Here is a 16,943-nt window from a genome sequence, read left to right on the forward strand (position 1 = left end):
GCAGGAGGGGATGGGAAAGACCTTGACCTGAGACCCTGGCTCAGTGGCAGAGCCCCTGCTTGGCATGTAGGAGGTCCCAGGCTCAGTCCCCGGCATCTCCAGTTAGAAGGGCCAGGCAGGAGGGGATGGGAAAGACCTCCACCCGATACACTGGAGAACTGTAAAGAGGGGCTGTGGCTCAGTGGTAGAGCACCTGCTTGGCATGTAGGAGGTCCCAGGTTCAATCCCCGGCATCTTCAGTTAAAAGGACCAGGCAGGAGATGATGGGAAAGACCTCTGCCTGAGACCCTGGAGGGGCTGTGAAGAGGGGCTGTAAAGAGGGGCTGTGGCTCAGTGGCAGAGCACCTGCTTGGCATGCAGGAGGTCTCAGGTTCAATCCCCGGCATCTCCAGTTAAAGGGACCAGGCAGGAGGTGATGGGAAAGACCTCAGCCTGAGACCCTGGAGAGCTGTAAAGAGGGGCTGTGGCTCAGTGGAAGAGCACCTGCTTGGCATGCAGGAGGTCTCAGGGTCAATCCCCGGCATCTCCAGCTAAAGGGACCAGGCAGGAGGTGATGGGAAAGACCTCCGCCTGAGACCCTGGAGACCTATGGGAAGGGGCTGTGGCTCAGTGGAAGAGCCTCTGCTTGGCATGCAGAAGGTCCCAGGTTCAATCCCCGGCATCTCCCGCTAAAAGAGGCAGCAGGTGATGAGAAAGACCTCTGCCTGAGACCCTGGAGAGCTGTTGCCAGTCTGAGTAGACAATACTGACTTTGATGGACTAAAGGTCTGATTCAGTATAAGGCAGACTGATGCATGTTCATGTGTGTGTGACAGCAATAATGGACATGTACGTATATGACTTATTGAAGTCTGTGCAAGGGATGCATCATGGAGAAGAAAATGCCTTGGCTTGATACCCTGCTCTTGAGAGTTCTGAGTGCTTCGTGTACCACACCTTGTGGCCTTCTCAGGTAGCTCACTCCTGCTATTCCTGTTAGAGCGGAGAGAACTCTGGCTTGCCTGCTCCTGGTTTTCCTGGCAGTCTATCCACAAGCATTGGGGATTGGTTTTCGGCATGGTTCTGCTGTGCATATCCCCTCCGTCTTGCATTTTCACCGTTGTGGAGACAGTTTCTTTCAGTTGTCGGAGGTTTTCCGGGCTGTATGGCCGTGGTCTTGGCATTGTGGTACCCAGGGGTCATTTCGTAGAAAAAGAGGTGCAGGAGCTTATTAGCATAACTCATTAGCATAATGTATTTGCATATGCCACACCCCCTGGCATCACCGGAAGTGTGTCAGAAGGCAACACCCACCGCTCAGGCACAGACCTGTCCTCGCAGAGGAGGAAGAGGTTGTACCTGAATAAAACCTGGTCTTAAAGATGCCACTGGACTGTTTTGGACCGGGGGGGGGGGTCTCGTGACGTGTAGCTGCTGGGAGCAGGGGGCGGGGCATGTTGCATGTGCCCGCCCCCTGGGCTCGTTACTGCCGGAGCTCCGCTCCTGTGCGCTCCTGCAGGAAATGACCCCCGGTACTACCTGATGTCAGGTACTACAATGCCAAGACGACAGCTCTACAGCCCGGAAAATCTGGAACAACTAATGAACTCCGGCTGTGAAAGCCTTCGACGACATATACGGTTTCTTTTCGTCCACATGTGATTCAATAATCAGGATTTTCAAGGGAGGGCGCTGTTGTCACTGGTGGCATCACAACACCACCACCCCCATTTATTTTTTGCATGTGCTTATATCGATGTAGTGATATCATGGCTGCATTTTTTTCTTTGAAAAATGGCTCTAAGGGTTTGATAAAGCCTGTTGTAATTACTGTTGTAATGAGAGATGGTTTCAGGGGAAAGCCATGTTGGTTTGCGGTAGAACAGTTAAGAGAGTCCAATAAAGGGTTTCGAGGTATAATTTTGGAAAGTTCCTCCCCTGAACCTCTTGTTGGTCTCTAAGGTGCGACTGGGCCCAAATCTAACTGTTGTAATGATAGGTTTGCGGGTTCTCTGAATTCCCATTTTTCTTTTCCTTTTTTAAGTAAGTGTTTAGCGTCTTCCCTCATGGAGCTATGAGGAAAAAAGTATATCTCCTCAAGGGAAGAGACTAGAGACTTAGATTTACAAAAGCTGCTAAGCCTATCGTTACAATGGTATATTAATACATCAATATTTTAGTGCCTTTTTAAAAAAAAAAGTCAAAAACAAAACCACTCATCTTGGGTGAGGAAGAACATAAGAGAAGCCATGTTGGATCAGGCCAGTGGCCCATCCAGTCTAACCCTTCTGTGTCGCACAGTGGTCAAAACCCAGGGGCAGTCAGGAGGTCCACCAGTGGGGCCAGAACTCCAGAAGCCCCCCCACACTGTTGCCCCCCCCAGGTACCAAGAATACAGAGCATCACTGCCCCAGACATAAGAGAAGCCATGTTGGATCAGGCCAGTGGCCCTTCCAGTCTAACCCTTCTGTGTCGCACAGTGGCCAAACCCCAGGGGCCCTCAGGAGGTCCACCAGCAGGGCCAGAATGCCAGAAGCCCTCCCAATGTGCCCCCCCCAAGCACCAAGGGGAGAAGTTTGACATTGTCTACAGTCCATTAAAAAGTGGGGTGGAGGTGGGTGGAAGTGGGCAGGACCAAGGAAACCGACAAAGACATTATTTATGAGGAAAAAGGCAACTCAAAATCGGCTTCTAGAAGAGTTAAAATAGTCTCAAAAGAACTGGGGGGGGAAACGGGGGGACGGACTCTGAAGTGAAAACTAAAGGCACAGAACTGCATGTGGGAATGGGGATAAACTGTAGCAGTATGGGGGGCAAAATGGGTGAGGGGGGGGAACCATGAGGAAAAGGCCTTGGTCTCCAGTTCAGCCATCGCACTAAATCCGTTCTGCCGCTTCCTGATTTAAATGTACAAATATATATATATATATTTTGGCATTCCATGAAGCAAACGTATCAGAAATTAAGGCTGCTTTTGCATTCCCCACACCTTTTCCGGAAGCAGAATGCCTCCGGAATGATCAGCTACCTCCAGTTAGGTTCCTGTCGTCCCGGATGCCGTTCGGAATTCATCATCGCCCGAGAGCCTGAATTTTGAACAGTGCGGAGGGTGACCCCTTGACAGTGGGACAGCTTTTTTGGGGGGGAAGAAGTGGTTAAAAGGCAATTAATCTGTATTAAGTGATTTCTTTTTCCCTCCTCCCTTGCACACTGGGGGACGGGACATCCCTGCCGGCGGCGGTTGTCCCTTGAAGCCGGCTTCCGCTCCCTCTGAGACAGCCATTAACTCCATTTATCAGCTTTCGAGGGACTCAGTGCTAATCCCCCCCCCCCAAGAAAGACCTTGGAGAAGTCGTGGAAGTAGTGACAGACTTCGCGTTCCTGGGATCCCAGATCACTGCAGACAGTGACAGCAGCCATGAAATTAAAAGACGCCTGCTCCTTGGGAGGAAAGCGATGGCGAACCTAAACAGCATGATAAAAAGTAGAGACATCCCCCTGCCAACAAAAGTCCGCATGGTCAAAGCAATGGTATTCCCAGTAGTCATGCATGGCTGCGAGAGTTGGACTATAAGGAAGGCCGAGCGCCGAAGAATAGATTCTTTTGAACTATGGTGCTGGAGAAGACTCTTGAGAGTCCCTTGGACTGCAAGAAGATCGAATCAGTCAATCCTAAAAGTAATCAACCCTGACTGTTCCCTGGAAGGCCAGATAATGAAACTGAAGCTCAAATACTTTGGCCACCCAATGAGAAGGGAGCACTCACTGGAGAAGACCCTGATGCCGGGAAAGATTGAAGGTCAAAGAAGACGGGGACGGCAAAGGATGAGATGGTTAGACAGTGTCATAGATGCAACGGACATGAAATTGAGCCAACTTCAAAGGACGGTGGAAGACAGGAAGGCCTGGCGTGATGTGGTCCACGGGGTCGCAAAGAGTCGGACTCGACTGTGCGACTGAACAACAACAAAAAAGCTTGGGCTAGCTCCGAGCGATGAAATCCGCTCCCCAAAGCAGGGCAAAAAGCAATTTTGCCGGGATCCCCGGTGGTTAAGCGTCAGCCTCTCTTTCTTCTCCCCGCCCCGCAATCCAGATTTCATTTCTCTTCTCTCTGCCTTTGTATTTACCCTCCCCGGGAAGCCGGAGGGGTCCGTGGTCAATAAATACTTAGCCGAGGCCAGCGAGGAGAGAAACCTGTGCAGCTGGCGGTGTAAGAAATTACTTTTCTATTAAAAGCATCAAATTAGATAAGAACCTGGCAAAAAGCCTTGTGCTTTTTAAATCCCAGAGAGTTTTGGGGGCTTTTCTACCTGGTGTCCTGTGGTTGCATTTGAATGGCTGGACTTTTAATTGTTTCCACGGCTGAGTGCACCTGAATCCCTTAGCTGTGAGCCTCGGGCAGTGGTTTCACCACTGGGTTGGAGGTGGGGGAAAGGGGGGAATAGCCCTGCTCAAAATCCTAAACAGATGGTATATGACACCGGTCATCTTACACAAAATAAATCCAAAAATATCAAACAAATGTTGGGGAAATTGTGGCGCTACAGCGGACTTTGCTCCCTGTTGGTGGGCATGTCCTCGATCAAAAACGTACTGGAGGCAGATATTCAAACAATTTTCATTAATAACTAACGTAAACTTACGTTGTGATCTGGACTCCATCCTCTTGGTGACATGGCGTGCAACAAAAGTACAGAAACATTAATTTCTACCTTATTGATGTTAGCAAAAATAACGATTGCACAAAAATGGAAGCAAAATGGAAGCAAAAAATTTTCCCTAAAAAATGTCCCTACATTAACAGATTGGGAAAAAGAATCTGGGATTGCTTCATCTATGGGCATACTTCATATAACTCCTCGGCTTTGCTGTCAGAAAAATATCAAAAGTGGTTCCAGGTAGTATGGTTTCCTATGATCAATTATTTAGAAAATAGTGCGGTGGGGCTTCTGGAGTTCTGTCCCTGCTGGTGGACCTCCTGATGGCCCCTGGGTTTTGGCCGCTGTGTGACACAGAGTGTTGGACTGGATGGGCCATTGGCCTGATCCAACATGGCTTCTCTGATGTTCTTATGTCTGGGGCAGTGATACTTTGTATTCTTGGTGCTTGGGGGGCCACAGGGGGGGCTTCTGGAGTTCTGGCCCTGCGAGTGGCCCTGCCCCTGGATTTTGGACACTGTGTGACACAGAATGGATAGGCCATTCGCCTAATCCAACATGGCTTCTCTTATGTGTGGGGCAGTGATGCTCTGCATTCTTGGTGCTTGGGGGGCAGCAGTGCGGTGGGACTTCTGGAGTTCTGTCCCTGCTAGTGGACCTCCTGATGGCCCCTGGGGTTTGGCCCCTGTGTGACACAAAAGGGTTAGACTGGATGGGCCACTGGCCTGATCCAGCATGACTTCTCTTATGTTCTTATGTCTGGGGCAGTGATGTGTTATATTCTTGGTGCTTGGGGAGCCACAGGGGGAGGGCTTCTGGAGTTCAGGCCCTGCTAGTGGACCTCCTGATGGCACCTGGGTTTTGACCACTGTGTGACACAGAGTTTTGGACTGGATGGGCCACTGGCCTGATCCAACATGGCTTCTCTTATGTTCTTATGTCTGGGGCAGTGATGCTCTGCATTCTTGGGGTTTGGGGTGCAGCCATGGGAGGTCTTCTGGAGTTCTGTCCCCACTGGTGGACCTCTTGATGGCACCTGGGTTTTGACCACTGTGTGACACAGAGTTTTGGACTGGATGGGCCACTGGCCTGATCCAACATGGCTTCTCTTATGTTCTTATGTCTGGGGCAGTGATGCTCTGCATTCTTGGGGTTTGGGGCACATGCGGCCTTGGGAGGGCTTCTGGATGGGCCACTGGCCTGATCCAACATGGCTTCTCTTTTATGTTCTCAAAGCTGCCTTCTACTGAATCAGGCTATTGGTCCATCAAGGTCAGTGTTGTCTACTCAGACCGGCAGCTGCTGCACAGGGTCTCAAATTGAAGTCTTTTGCATAACGTTCTACCTGGTCCTTTTAACTGGCGATGCTGGGGATTGAACCTGGGACGTCCTGCATGCCAAGCAGATGCTCTGTTGCTTAGCCATGGGCCCACACATGCTCTGTCCTCTTGCCCCAAGGAGACGGTGCCCATGCTCCAGTCACGCTCCTTGCTTTGCTCGCTTTTGCAGTCTGCCTTTCTCAAGGCGGATTACATAATGTATGTCAGGGGTCCCCGAGATGGTACCCAGGGCACTATGACGCTCCCAGAAAGTGGGCAGGGCCAGGTGGGACTGTTGCCCAGCAAGGCTTCTGATTGGCCCCTTGGAGATTTGATTGGCTGTCCAGATATTTAGAAACGTTTCTTTGGTGGCGGCAGCCGCTGCCACAAAAAAAGGCACAACAAAAGCCAGTTTGGTGTTGTGGGTTAAGTGCGCGGACTCTAATCTGGTAGAATTGGGTTTGATTCCCCACTTCTCCACTTGTGACTGCTGGATGACCTTGGGCAAGCCATAGTTCTATCAGAGCTGTTCTCGGGGCAGTTCTCGAAGGAGCTCTCTCAGCCCCACCTTCCTCACTGGGTGTCTGTTGTGGGGAGGGGAAGGGAAAGGAGTTTGTAAGCCACTCTGAGACTCCCTTGGGTAGTGAAGGGCGGGGTATAAATCCAGACTCTTCTTCGTCTTAAGAGCCTCACACTGCTGGCATGAGAAACTGGAAGCTTAGGTGACTTTTTTATTGTCCAAAGCTGTGTAAAAGTCAATTTGGTGTCGTGGTTAAGTGCACAGACTCTAATCTGGGAGAACCAGGTTTGATTCCCCACTCCTCCATGTGCACCTGCTGGATGACCTTGGGCAAGCCATAGTTCTGGCACAGCTGTTCTTGAAAAGGAGCAGTTCCTGTCAGAGCTCTCTTGGCCCCACCTCCCTCACAGGGCATCTGTTGTGGGGAGGGGAAGGGAAAGGAGTTTGTAAGCTGCTCTGAGACTCCTTCGGGTAGTGAAGGGCGGGGTATCAATCCAGTCTCTTCTTCTTCTTAGGGCCTTCCTCAGTGGTCAATATTACTATTGTAAAAATGCACACATCCAGGCCTCTATGCCCTGGACTCAGACTTTGATCTGCTGTGAATGTCAAAATTCCTCCGCAGGACTTAGCTCAGCTTGATTTAGGAAATGCAAGCATTCAGGGTGAAGTGCTGGTCGGCAGTGGCTCATGTTGGTGTTGTGGTTAAGTGCGCGGTCTCTAATCTGGGAGAACCGGGTCTGATTCCCCACTCCTCCACATGCACCTGCTGGATGACCTTGGGCAAGCCATAGTTCTGTCAGAGCTGTCCTTGAAAAAGAGCAGTTTCTGTCAGAGCTCTCTCGGCCCCACCTGCCTCACAGGGTGTCTGTTGTGGGGAGGGGAAGGGAAAGGAGTCTGTAAGCCGCTCTGAGACTCCCTTGGGTAGTGAAGGGCAGGGCATAAATCCAATCTCCTCTTCTTCAATACATCACTGAAGGTCAGCTGCAGCAGCCCTTCTTGGCTGGCTCCACCTCCCGTGACAACCGTTTTGCGCCCACGCCCACCACCCTGTTTCAGAACTGCACAAAGGGCCCATGGGCTCAGAAAAGCTGGAGACACACCCCCCTGGTGTAAGTCAAATGCAGTCGACAGGATGTGGTATCTGAGAAACAGTGCAATCGGGTGAGGATTGCAGAGGTCTGAAACGTTGGTCTTCCACAGTACCCAGACTAAACCGGTTGTCGCCTCTTTCCTTTTCCTTGTCCCCTAGAGTGCTTCCGGGAGGGGGAACAGTTTCCAGAGGGGCTCCAGCTACGGCTCATCCACCTCTTTGGCGCCGTAATCTCAGGATCCAAGGTGAGCCTTCTCTCGGTCTGTGATTGGCTGCTTTGAGCCACAAGGGAAGATCTGAGGATTCTGTCGGGATCGTCTTACGAAGATGTCAAAGTCATTGCTCAGACACCTACTTTCTGGCCTCCGGGGGTTTGAGGGTTAAGTTTTGTCTGTTTCCCAGAGAGCCAGTTTGGTGTTGTGGTTAAGTGCGCGGACTCTAATCTGGGAGAACCGGGTTTGATTCCCCACTCCTCCACTCGCAGCTGCTGGATGACCTTGGGCAAGCCATAGTTCTGGCACAGTTGTCCTTGAAAAAGAGCAGTTTCTGTCAGTGCTCTCTCAGCCCCGCCTCCCTCACAGGGTGTCTGTTGTGGGGAGGGGAAGGGAAGGGAGTTTGTAAGCCTCTCTGAGACTCCCTTGGGTAGTGAAGGGCGGGGCATAAATCCAATCTCTTCTTCTTCTTCTTCTTCTTCTTCTTCTTCTTCTTCTTCTTCTTCTTCTTCTTCTTCTTCTTCTTCTTCTTCTTCTTCTTCTTCTTCTTCTTCTTCTTCTTCCTTAATAAAACTATCTTCAGCTGCCTCCTAAAGATGGAAGGGCAGGGCAGGCACACCTCCCTGGGGAGGTTGTTCCATAATCCTGGGGCTCCCACTGAAAAGGCCCTGTTTCATCTACCCACCAAACAAGCTTCTTTGGTTGACGGGAAAGTCAGGCGGGTGTCTCCCTGTGATTCTTGGGTAGGAACATAAGGGGGGAGAGACAGTCCTTCAGAGACCCCGGTCCCACGCCATGTAGGACTTTAAAGGTCAGAGCCAACACCTTGAATTAGGCTCTGGAGTGGAATTGGTAGCCAGTGTGATGGCTGTAATATCGGGGTCCTTAACTTTTATCCCGATCTTGTCTACTCAATTTTGCTTGCTCTACCATCTGTGCACAACCAAATATTGCTAGTTTTCTGCATCAGTGCTAATGAGAAACGAACGCACGTTCTTCTGCGGTGCCTAACTTGGTGTTCCTCGAGTCGTATCTGACCCGCTCTTCTCCCGGACAGCACAATGCCCTGGCGCTGGTCACGCCGTCCTCGGTCGAGGTCCTCATGCTGGTTCTCCGGAGGTGGTGCTCTCCGGCGAGCGGGCCTCCCAGAGATCTCCGGTTACTGCAGCTGACCTTGAAGAGCTTGGTCGGGATGGTCCACGTCCTCCACGTCAGCAGCCCCAGCCAGCGCCAGGTGGAGATCCGGTCCATCTTGGGCAGCTTCTTCCAGGTCCTCAACTCAGACCAGCCCATGGCCTCGCTGGACGGCTCGCCGGGACCTCACTGGGAAGAGAAGCTCATCGCCCTCCGGGTGAACATGCTGGGTAGGTGGCCATGGAGGGGGATCACGTGCAATCCGTTCGGCGTTCGAATCCAGAGGTGCATGCCTGAAGACGTCCCTCTCGAACCGTGCGACGCTTTGCTCGCTTCGGTTGCCATAGTTGTTGGGGGGAGGGAATTCCTACGGGGAGGGGGGGCGTTGAGTGAATGGGTGAGAGAACGGGACCTTTGCTTCTAGAAGACATAACTTTCTTTACAAGTGGCACCTCCATTCCCCAGGGAAAGGTGTCCTTGAGAGCGTCTCTCTACCAGCTTGAGCAGTAGATAACCAAGCCATATTTATTTATTTATTGTTTATATTTATATCCCGCCTTTCCCGATATCTGGTTCAAGGCGGCTAACAACATTAAAATGGCATAAACAGCCAAGTTAAAACAATTCATGAATACCATACCAGTTAGAAAGGAAGAAATCGAGCTACTTGCAGGAAAGGTAGGGTTGCCTGGCCCCCTCGGCATGCTGCCAGGGGGATTTGGGGGGCGTTCCAGGGGTGGGCAGGGACGCACGACGTCCCTGACTCAATGATGTCATGCATGATGATGCTCTGCATTTGGGGCAAAACTCTAGGCGGGTTTTGGCCTAAAACCATAGTAAAGGTAAAGATTTCCCTTGCTTGAAAGCCAGTTGAATTCGGCTCTAGGGGGTGGTGCTCATCTCCATTTCCAACCCAAAGTGTCAGCGCTGTCCGAAGACGTTTCCGTGGTCATCGTGGCCGGCATGACTAAACGTCGAGGTGCACGGAACGCTGTTACCTTCCCACCGAAGTGGTACCTATTTATCTACTTGCAATTTCTTTGCTTTCGAACTGCTAGGTTGGCAGGAGCTGGGGCCAGAGACGGGAGCTCACTCCGTCACCCGGCACTCGGGTCTTGAACTACCGAGCTACCGACCTTCCGGTCGGCAGCTCAGCATCTTAACATCTGAGCCACCGCGGCCCCTTAAAACCATAGAGTTTCGCCCAAAAAGTAGAGCATCGCCACACGACGTCTCAACATGATGATGTCACTTCTGGATGGCCTCGGCCTCGGCTAAGATCAGATCTCAGAAGCTAAGCAGGGTCGGCCCTGGTTAGTATTTGGGTGGGAGACCACCAAAGTAGTCCAGGGTTGCTACACAGAGGAAGGCAACGGCCAACCACCTCTGTTTGTCCTTGCCTTGAGATGGGTGTCTCAGGCTAGCCTAATATCAGATCCTGGAAACTAAGCAGGGTCGGCCCTGGTTAGTACTTGGATGGGAGCAGAGGTCATTTCCTGCAGGAGCGCACAGGAGCGGAGCTCCGGCAGTAAAGAGCCCAGGGGGCGGGCACATGCAACAAGCCCCACCCCCCTGCTCCCAGCAGCCCTCAGTCAGAGCAAGAAGCAGCCAGGTAAGCTGCAGAGCCCCCCGGTCCAAAACAGTCCAGTGGCACATTTAAGACCAAGTTTTATTCAGGTAGAAGCTCTCCCTCCTCTGTGAGGACAGATCTGCACGTTCCCCCCCCCCAATAGCTAGCAATCCAAAACAGTCCAGTGGAGCCTGAGCGGTGATGCAAGGGGGTGTGGCATATGCAAATAAGTTATGCTAATGAGTTATGCTAATGAGCTCCTGCACCTCTTCTTCTACGAAATGACCCCTGGATGGGAGGCCACCAAGGAAATCTGGGGTTGCTATGCAGAGGCAGGCAAAGGCAAACCACCTCTGAATGTCTCTTGCCTTGAGAACCCTACAGGGTCACCGTAAGCTGACTGCAATTTGATGGCAACAAAAAAAAAGTGCCTTAAAAGGGGGCTGCAGATTCCAAATTTTAGCAGAGCGGGGGGAAACCTGCGGTGGTCTTCTTGATCCTCCTACGTTCCTTCAGCAGCCTGCGCTTCGACTTTGGGGATCGGGTTCCGAGCGCGACAGGCCTCGCCGCCGCCGGTTCTGCTGTTCCGGTGGCTTTTTAAAACCCCTCCGCCTCTTCCTCCCCCACTAGATGCTATTCCGGAAATGCTGAACTGCGACGACCGGCCCGTCCTGCAGGCGATCTTCCTCAGCAATAACTGCTTCGAGCACATCATTCGGCTCATCCAGAACAGCAAGGTAGGACAGTCCGGCCCTTGTCCCGGAAGTCCGTCTCTTCGGAGCTTGGGTCCTCTCGGGAGCTCTGATCCCGGTTTCTCTTTTTCCCCCCTCTTTAAAAAAAAATGATATTTGTTTCACTGAGTGCAGCGGTGCCGCTTTGCCCAGAATTTGTGGCTACGTCCATAAGAGACCACCGTTTGTAAAAATAGAATGAAGTTCTGCAGTTCCGATGGAACTGTAAAAAGAAAAGAAATTGCTGCAAACGCAGTTTCCCCAGCTGCCTTGCCGGGAGCCACACAGTATGTGTGAAAGAGCCACATGTGGCTCCCGAGCCACAGTTTGGCCACCCCTGGCCTAGGCTGATCAAGAGACTGGTCCATTGTTCACCCTCCAGAGGAATTGGTTGGCACCTGTGTGAGGCAGGATGCTGGACTGGAGGGACCCTCCCTGGTCTGATCCAGCAGGGCTCTTCTGAGGTTCTTCTCAGGGGAAGGCCTCGGCCTCTCGGCCCTGTTGCTGGCCCTCCAGAGGAACTGGCTGGCCCCTGTGTGAGACGGGAGGTTGGACTAGATGGACCCTCCCTGGTCTGACCCAGCAGGGCTCTTCTGCTGTCCTTCTCAGGGGAAGGCCTCGGCCTCTCTGCCCTGTTATTGGCCCTCCAGAGGAACTGGTTGGCCACTGTGTGAGGCAGGATGCTGGACTAGATGGACCCTCCCTGGTCTGATCCAGCAGGGCTCTTCTGAGGTTCTTCTCAGGGGAAGGCCTCGGCCTCTCGGCCCTGTTGCTGGCCCTCCAGAGGAACTGGCTGGCCCCTGTGTGAGACGGGAGGTTGGACTAGATGGACCCTCCCTGGTCTGACCCAGCAGGGCTCTTCTGCTGTCCTTCTCAGGGGAAGGCCTCGGCCTCTCTGCCCTGTTATTGGCCCTCCAGAGGAACTGGTTGGCCACTGTGTGAGGCAGGATGCTGGACTAGATGGACCCTCCCTGGTCTGATCCAGCAGGGCTCTTCTGAGGTTCTTCTCAGGGGAAGGCCTCGGCCTCTCGGCCCTGTTGCTGGCCCTCCAGAGGAACTGGCTGGCCCCTGTGTGAGACGGGAGGTTGGACTAGATGGACCCTCCCTGGTCTGACCCAGCAGGGCTCTTCTGCTGTCCTTCTCAGGGGAAGGCCTCGGCCTCTCTGCCCTGTTATTGGCCCTCCAGAGGAACTGGTTGGCCACTGTGTGAGGCAGGATGCTGGACTAGATGGACCCTCCCTGGTCTGATCCAGCAGGGCTCTTCTGAGGTTCTTCTCAGGGGAAGGCCTCGGCCTCTCGGCCCTGTTGCTGGCCCTCCAGAGGAACTGGCTGGCCCCTGTGTGAGACGGGAGGTTGGACTAGATGGACCCTCCCTGGTCTGACCCAGCAGGGCTCTTCTGCTGTCCTTCTCAGGGGAAGGCCTCGGCCTCTCTGCCCTGTTATTGGCCCTCCAGAGGAACTGGTTGGCCACTGTGTGAGATGGGATGCTGAACCAGATGGACCATTGGTCTGATCCCACAGACTTCTTACATTCTTAATGAAGAAGGCTGGGTGGTCGGTGTGTGTGTGTGTTAGAACATCTCCTTCCGTGGAAATTTTTAGGAAGAGAATAAACAAAGCCAGGATCCCTCTGTGATTCCGTAAGAAGAGGACCTCCTGTATCGGAACGGTTGTGGACTGTGGGTTCCGTGGGGTCTCCTCCACTTGTACCACATACTGTGTTGCCACAAAGCGTTGCGTGCCAGGCATCGAGATTGTTCCTCTGGGCACTGTTCCCAGTGCAGGTGGTGAGCCAAGGTCCGGCTTTGGACTCGTATGTTTTCCTTTGCATGCCAGGCCGGGGCACTGAAAGCCTAATAAATCTCAGGAGTTTGTAAATAAATGACAAGATAGATGTGTGCCACGGACCCGATGGAATCTTTCCTTGACGCTCTCTCCGGAGTTATTTTTAGCTTTTCCCTCTTTTAAGCAAACCAGGTGCATATATTCCCCCCCCCCATGTTCCACGCTATTTTAAGGGTGTCATTAGAGCATATAAACAGAGAGAGAGAGACCAAGGGTCCAAAACCTCAATGGCCTGAAATATCTCCCCCCCCACCACCTTCTCTTCCTCTCTTTTTGTGGTTATTAATATCCATCCCGCTGAAGAGTTCTGGAGAACTCCAAAGTGCCAATTTTTTGCTCTTAGTGGCCTGGATCCAACTATGCATGCACAGAAGGCACACAGAGTTTCTCCCTTGATCCTTCGGTCCTGGCAGCTTCCTCCCACCCACACTGAAAGATCATTCCTGGGGTTACGTGTGAGCCAGAGGCTAAAAAACCGTGTGCTGGCTCACACTAGCTCAGCTTGGAGGGAACACTGGTTAGCAGAGTGATTAAATAAAGCTACAAACGCGGGAGCGTCGCTTTACCAGGTTACTCAGCTTACAAAGCTACACAGAGCCGTGTTGCAAGTTTATTTTTATTTATTTATTTATTTGCTTGGACTTTTACCCCGCCCTCCCGCCGAAGCGACTCAGGGCAGCTTACAACAATTTAAAACAGCATACAATATAAAACCGGCACTTACAGATATAAAATACAATAAATACAGTAAAACTAAATAAATACGGCAGCGTCCTATGGTAAAGTGCTAGAGTTTAGAAGATAAACACTCCTCTCTTTATTTGAGGAGTACCTTTTGGATAGAAAGGACACGATAGGTGACTGACTTACTAGCTAAAGGATGGAAGCCAATGGCGAGATACCCGTCTGCCTCTTGGTGCAGGGAGAGAGATTGTCTTCATCCATTTTGCCAGTTTGGTGTAGTGGTTAAGTGCGCGGACTCTAATCTGGGAGGACCGAGTTTGATTCCCCACTCCTCCACTTGCACCTGGCTGGATGACCTTGGGCACGCTGTAGTTCTGACAAGAGCTGTCCTTGAAAAAGAGCAGTTTCTGTCAAGAGCTCTCTCAGCCCCGCCAACCCCACACGGTGCCATCTGGGGAGGGGAAGGGAAAGGAGTTTGTAAGCCCCTCTGAGACACCTTTGGGTAGTGAAGGGCTGGGTATAAATCCAATCTCTTCTCTTCTTCTACATCTTTGATCTGTCAAATGCTTTCTGCCTCGGGAGGGGGGGGGGGTGATGGGGGGTGAAAGGCAGCTGTTCCCAACTCTTTTCCAGCTATATCGGTCCCTGGACTTGGAGGGTCTCTTTCCACCTAACTCCTTCTCTCTCCCTTGCACCTCTCTCTCTTCCCCCTTTCCCTCTCCTGAGAGTGACGTTGCTTATCTGACCTCCCCTTCCCCCGTTTCTGACAGCTCTACCTAAGTGCTGAGTGCAAATCCTCGGGGAGCGATCTCACCACCTCGTTGCTGACCGAGATGGATATCCGTCAGGTATTGCTGGCCGCTTGTGATGCGGTGGATTTGCACGCGGGATGCATGTGGGATGCTTTCCGTGGGAGTTCTGCGCACCCCCTTGCACCCCCCCCCATTTCTGCACACTTAAATGAACAAAGTTACGACAGGAGAATTCAGAGCCTAGAAGGTGGTAGGTGGGAGGGACACACATGAAAACTGCTGTATACTGAACCAGACCCCTGGTCCATCAAGGGCAGTATTGCCTACTCAGACTGGCAGCGGCTCTCCAGGGTCTCGGGCTGAGGTCTTTCTCATTACCTGCTGCCTTGAATCTGGGGCCTTCTGCATGCCAAGCATATGCTTGACCACTGAGCCACACCCCCTTCCCAAACACCATAACCAACAAGGTCAGAATTGTCTACTCAGACGGGCAGCTGCTCTCCAGGTAGGCTTACCAAGTGCCGGCGGGGGATCTGCGTGTCTTGGCGGGATCCCTGCTGCGGGGACGGCGACACGCGTTGCACCCGCCGTCGCCAGGAAGTGACGCTACGCGTTGCTCTGGCAATGGGACTCGTTGCCAGAGCGACGCATAGCGTCACTTCCTGGCGATGGCGGGTGCAACGCGTGTCGCCGTCCCCGCGGCAGTGATCCCGCCAAGACACGCAGATCCCCCGCCGGCACTTGGTAAGCCTATCTCCAGGGTCTCAGGCAGAGGTCTTTCACATCACCTAGTGCCTGGTCCTTTTAATTGGTGGTGCCAGGGGTTGAACCTGGGCCCTTCTGGATGCCAAGCAGATGCTCTGCCGCTAAGCCGCAGCCACGACATGCAGTAGAAGAGGCCAGCCCCTTATTTGTACATTGCTTCCTTCCCAGCTGAATCAGGCCTAGCAGGTTGGGGGGGGGGTTAGAATTAAGAGACAACCAGGTGGGTGGGTGGTGGATCTTGTCAAATTAACTTCTTGAAGGACAGATGTCGTAAGTCAGTCTGTGCTGAGTGATGGCACAGATTTCTCAGACGAAGAGCTACCTGCTAGCCCTGAGCCAGTAATTGAACAGCCGGCTGCAGCTGGCTCTGAGCCAGAAGAACAAGAGGTCAGGTTGCCGGCTGTTTAGGAGTCACAGCCTATACCTTCTAGCAGTAAACAAGTCTTCAGCAGCCACTTCCAGCCCACCTAGCTCACCCACACCCTTGCAGCACTGACGCTGCCAGAGACACTCAGAGTTGCAAGAAAGGAGAAGAAGTGTGAGACTCATGACCTGTTGTTAGCTGTCAATTGAAGAGAAGGATGAGTAGTTTCAAGGAATTGGCTGGGAGTTTAGCTCAGTAAGACTTGGCTGTAAATTCAGCTGGGAGAAGCAGCAGTTTGTGGACGCAATAAGTGCACTTAGCTACTGAGCCATCAACCTTGCTTCTACTGGACGTCTGTAACCTTGAACTGGACCTGACAACCGGCTTTTCTGGAACCCTTGACCTTGGACTGGACTTGGATTTGTTGCCTGGAACTCCTTGACCCTAGACTGGACTTTGTTAAACCTGCTCTCAGGAACCCCTGACTTTTGGACTAGACTTTGGTTACACTCTGCGACCTGGCCTGTGACCTGCCCAGCTGGACCCCAGCCCATGCCTCCTGGGGAAGCGACATCAGTACATCACTCACAGCACAGACTGACTTGCGACTTGCGACACCAAATTATATGGGGGGTCTATCTTCACTGCAAGGAATAAATCCGCACCCAAATCAATAGCTGCCACCACCTTTGCAGTCCAAGAGCAGTAGGACTCTTATGAGTTAGTAGGGAGGGATCTAACACAGGAGGACTGCCAAATTCTTTTTCTGCCACCTTCCGATCTGTAACCACTCAGTCCCCTTCAGAGGCGGATTCACCATGAAGCAGGCTAAGCACGTGCTTAGGGCACCAGGGCCAAAGGGGGCACCACAAAGTTGGGAAAAGGGTGAAAAGCTTCGTTTGTACAGTATATTGTGTTATCATATGAATACATTTTTGCATTGCTGCAACCTGCATTGTATATCTGGTCAGACAGGTCAACAACTAAAATGGACTGGGGGTCAGTGTGGAAAGGAGGGGGGCACCAAGATTGGTCCATGCTTAGGGCACCAGTGAGCCTTAATCCGCCCCTGGTCCCCTTCCCTCAGTGATTTTTGTACATGCTGTATGTGACTTGACCAGAAAGACTAAGTCATTAGCTTAGGGCCAGATAAGATTAGACAATCTCGCCGAATCAGAACACCGGGGTTTACTTTCACAACAAGTTGAGCCTGTTCACAAAATGCAAAGAACACAATGGCAGTCAAGGGCAGACAAAGGGTACGAAAGCTGGCATGCGCGGCTAATAGCGGCAGTTCCTCGAGGCAACCCGACAGAGGCT

The 16,943-nt window shown here is 52.2% G+C and overlaps 1 protein-coding gene across 1 annotated transcript in view; it reads left to right on the forward strand.

The window, feature by feature from the left end:
* The window catches only part of NBEAL2 (neurobeachin like 2), a 176,406-nt gene that overhangs the window by 64,838 nt on the left and 94,625 nt on the right, over window positions 1-16,943 (forward strand). Inside the window, exons 7-10 of the mRNA XM_015407333.1 lie at window positions 7,726-7,811; window positions 8,836-9,142; window positions 11,113-11,219; window positions 14,513-14,590. Of these exons, the coding sequence (XP_015262819.1) occupies window positions 7,726-7,811; window positions 8,836-9,142; window positions 11,113-11,219; window positions 14,513-14,590 (578 nt within the window). The remainder of the gene's footprint in view (window positions 1-7,725; window positions 7,812-8,835; window positions 9,143-11,112; window positions 11,220-14,512; window positions 14,591-16,943) is intronic.

Source organism: Gekko japonicus, unplaced genomic scaffold (genome assembly GCF_001447785.1).
Source record: "Gekko japonicus isolate JY-2015 unplaced genomic scaffold, Gekko_japonicus_V1.1 scaffold2770, whole genome shotgun sequence".
NCBI classification, from domain to species: Eukaryota; Metazoa; Chordata; class Lepidosauria; order Squamata; family Gekkonidae; genus Gekko; species Gekko japonicus.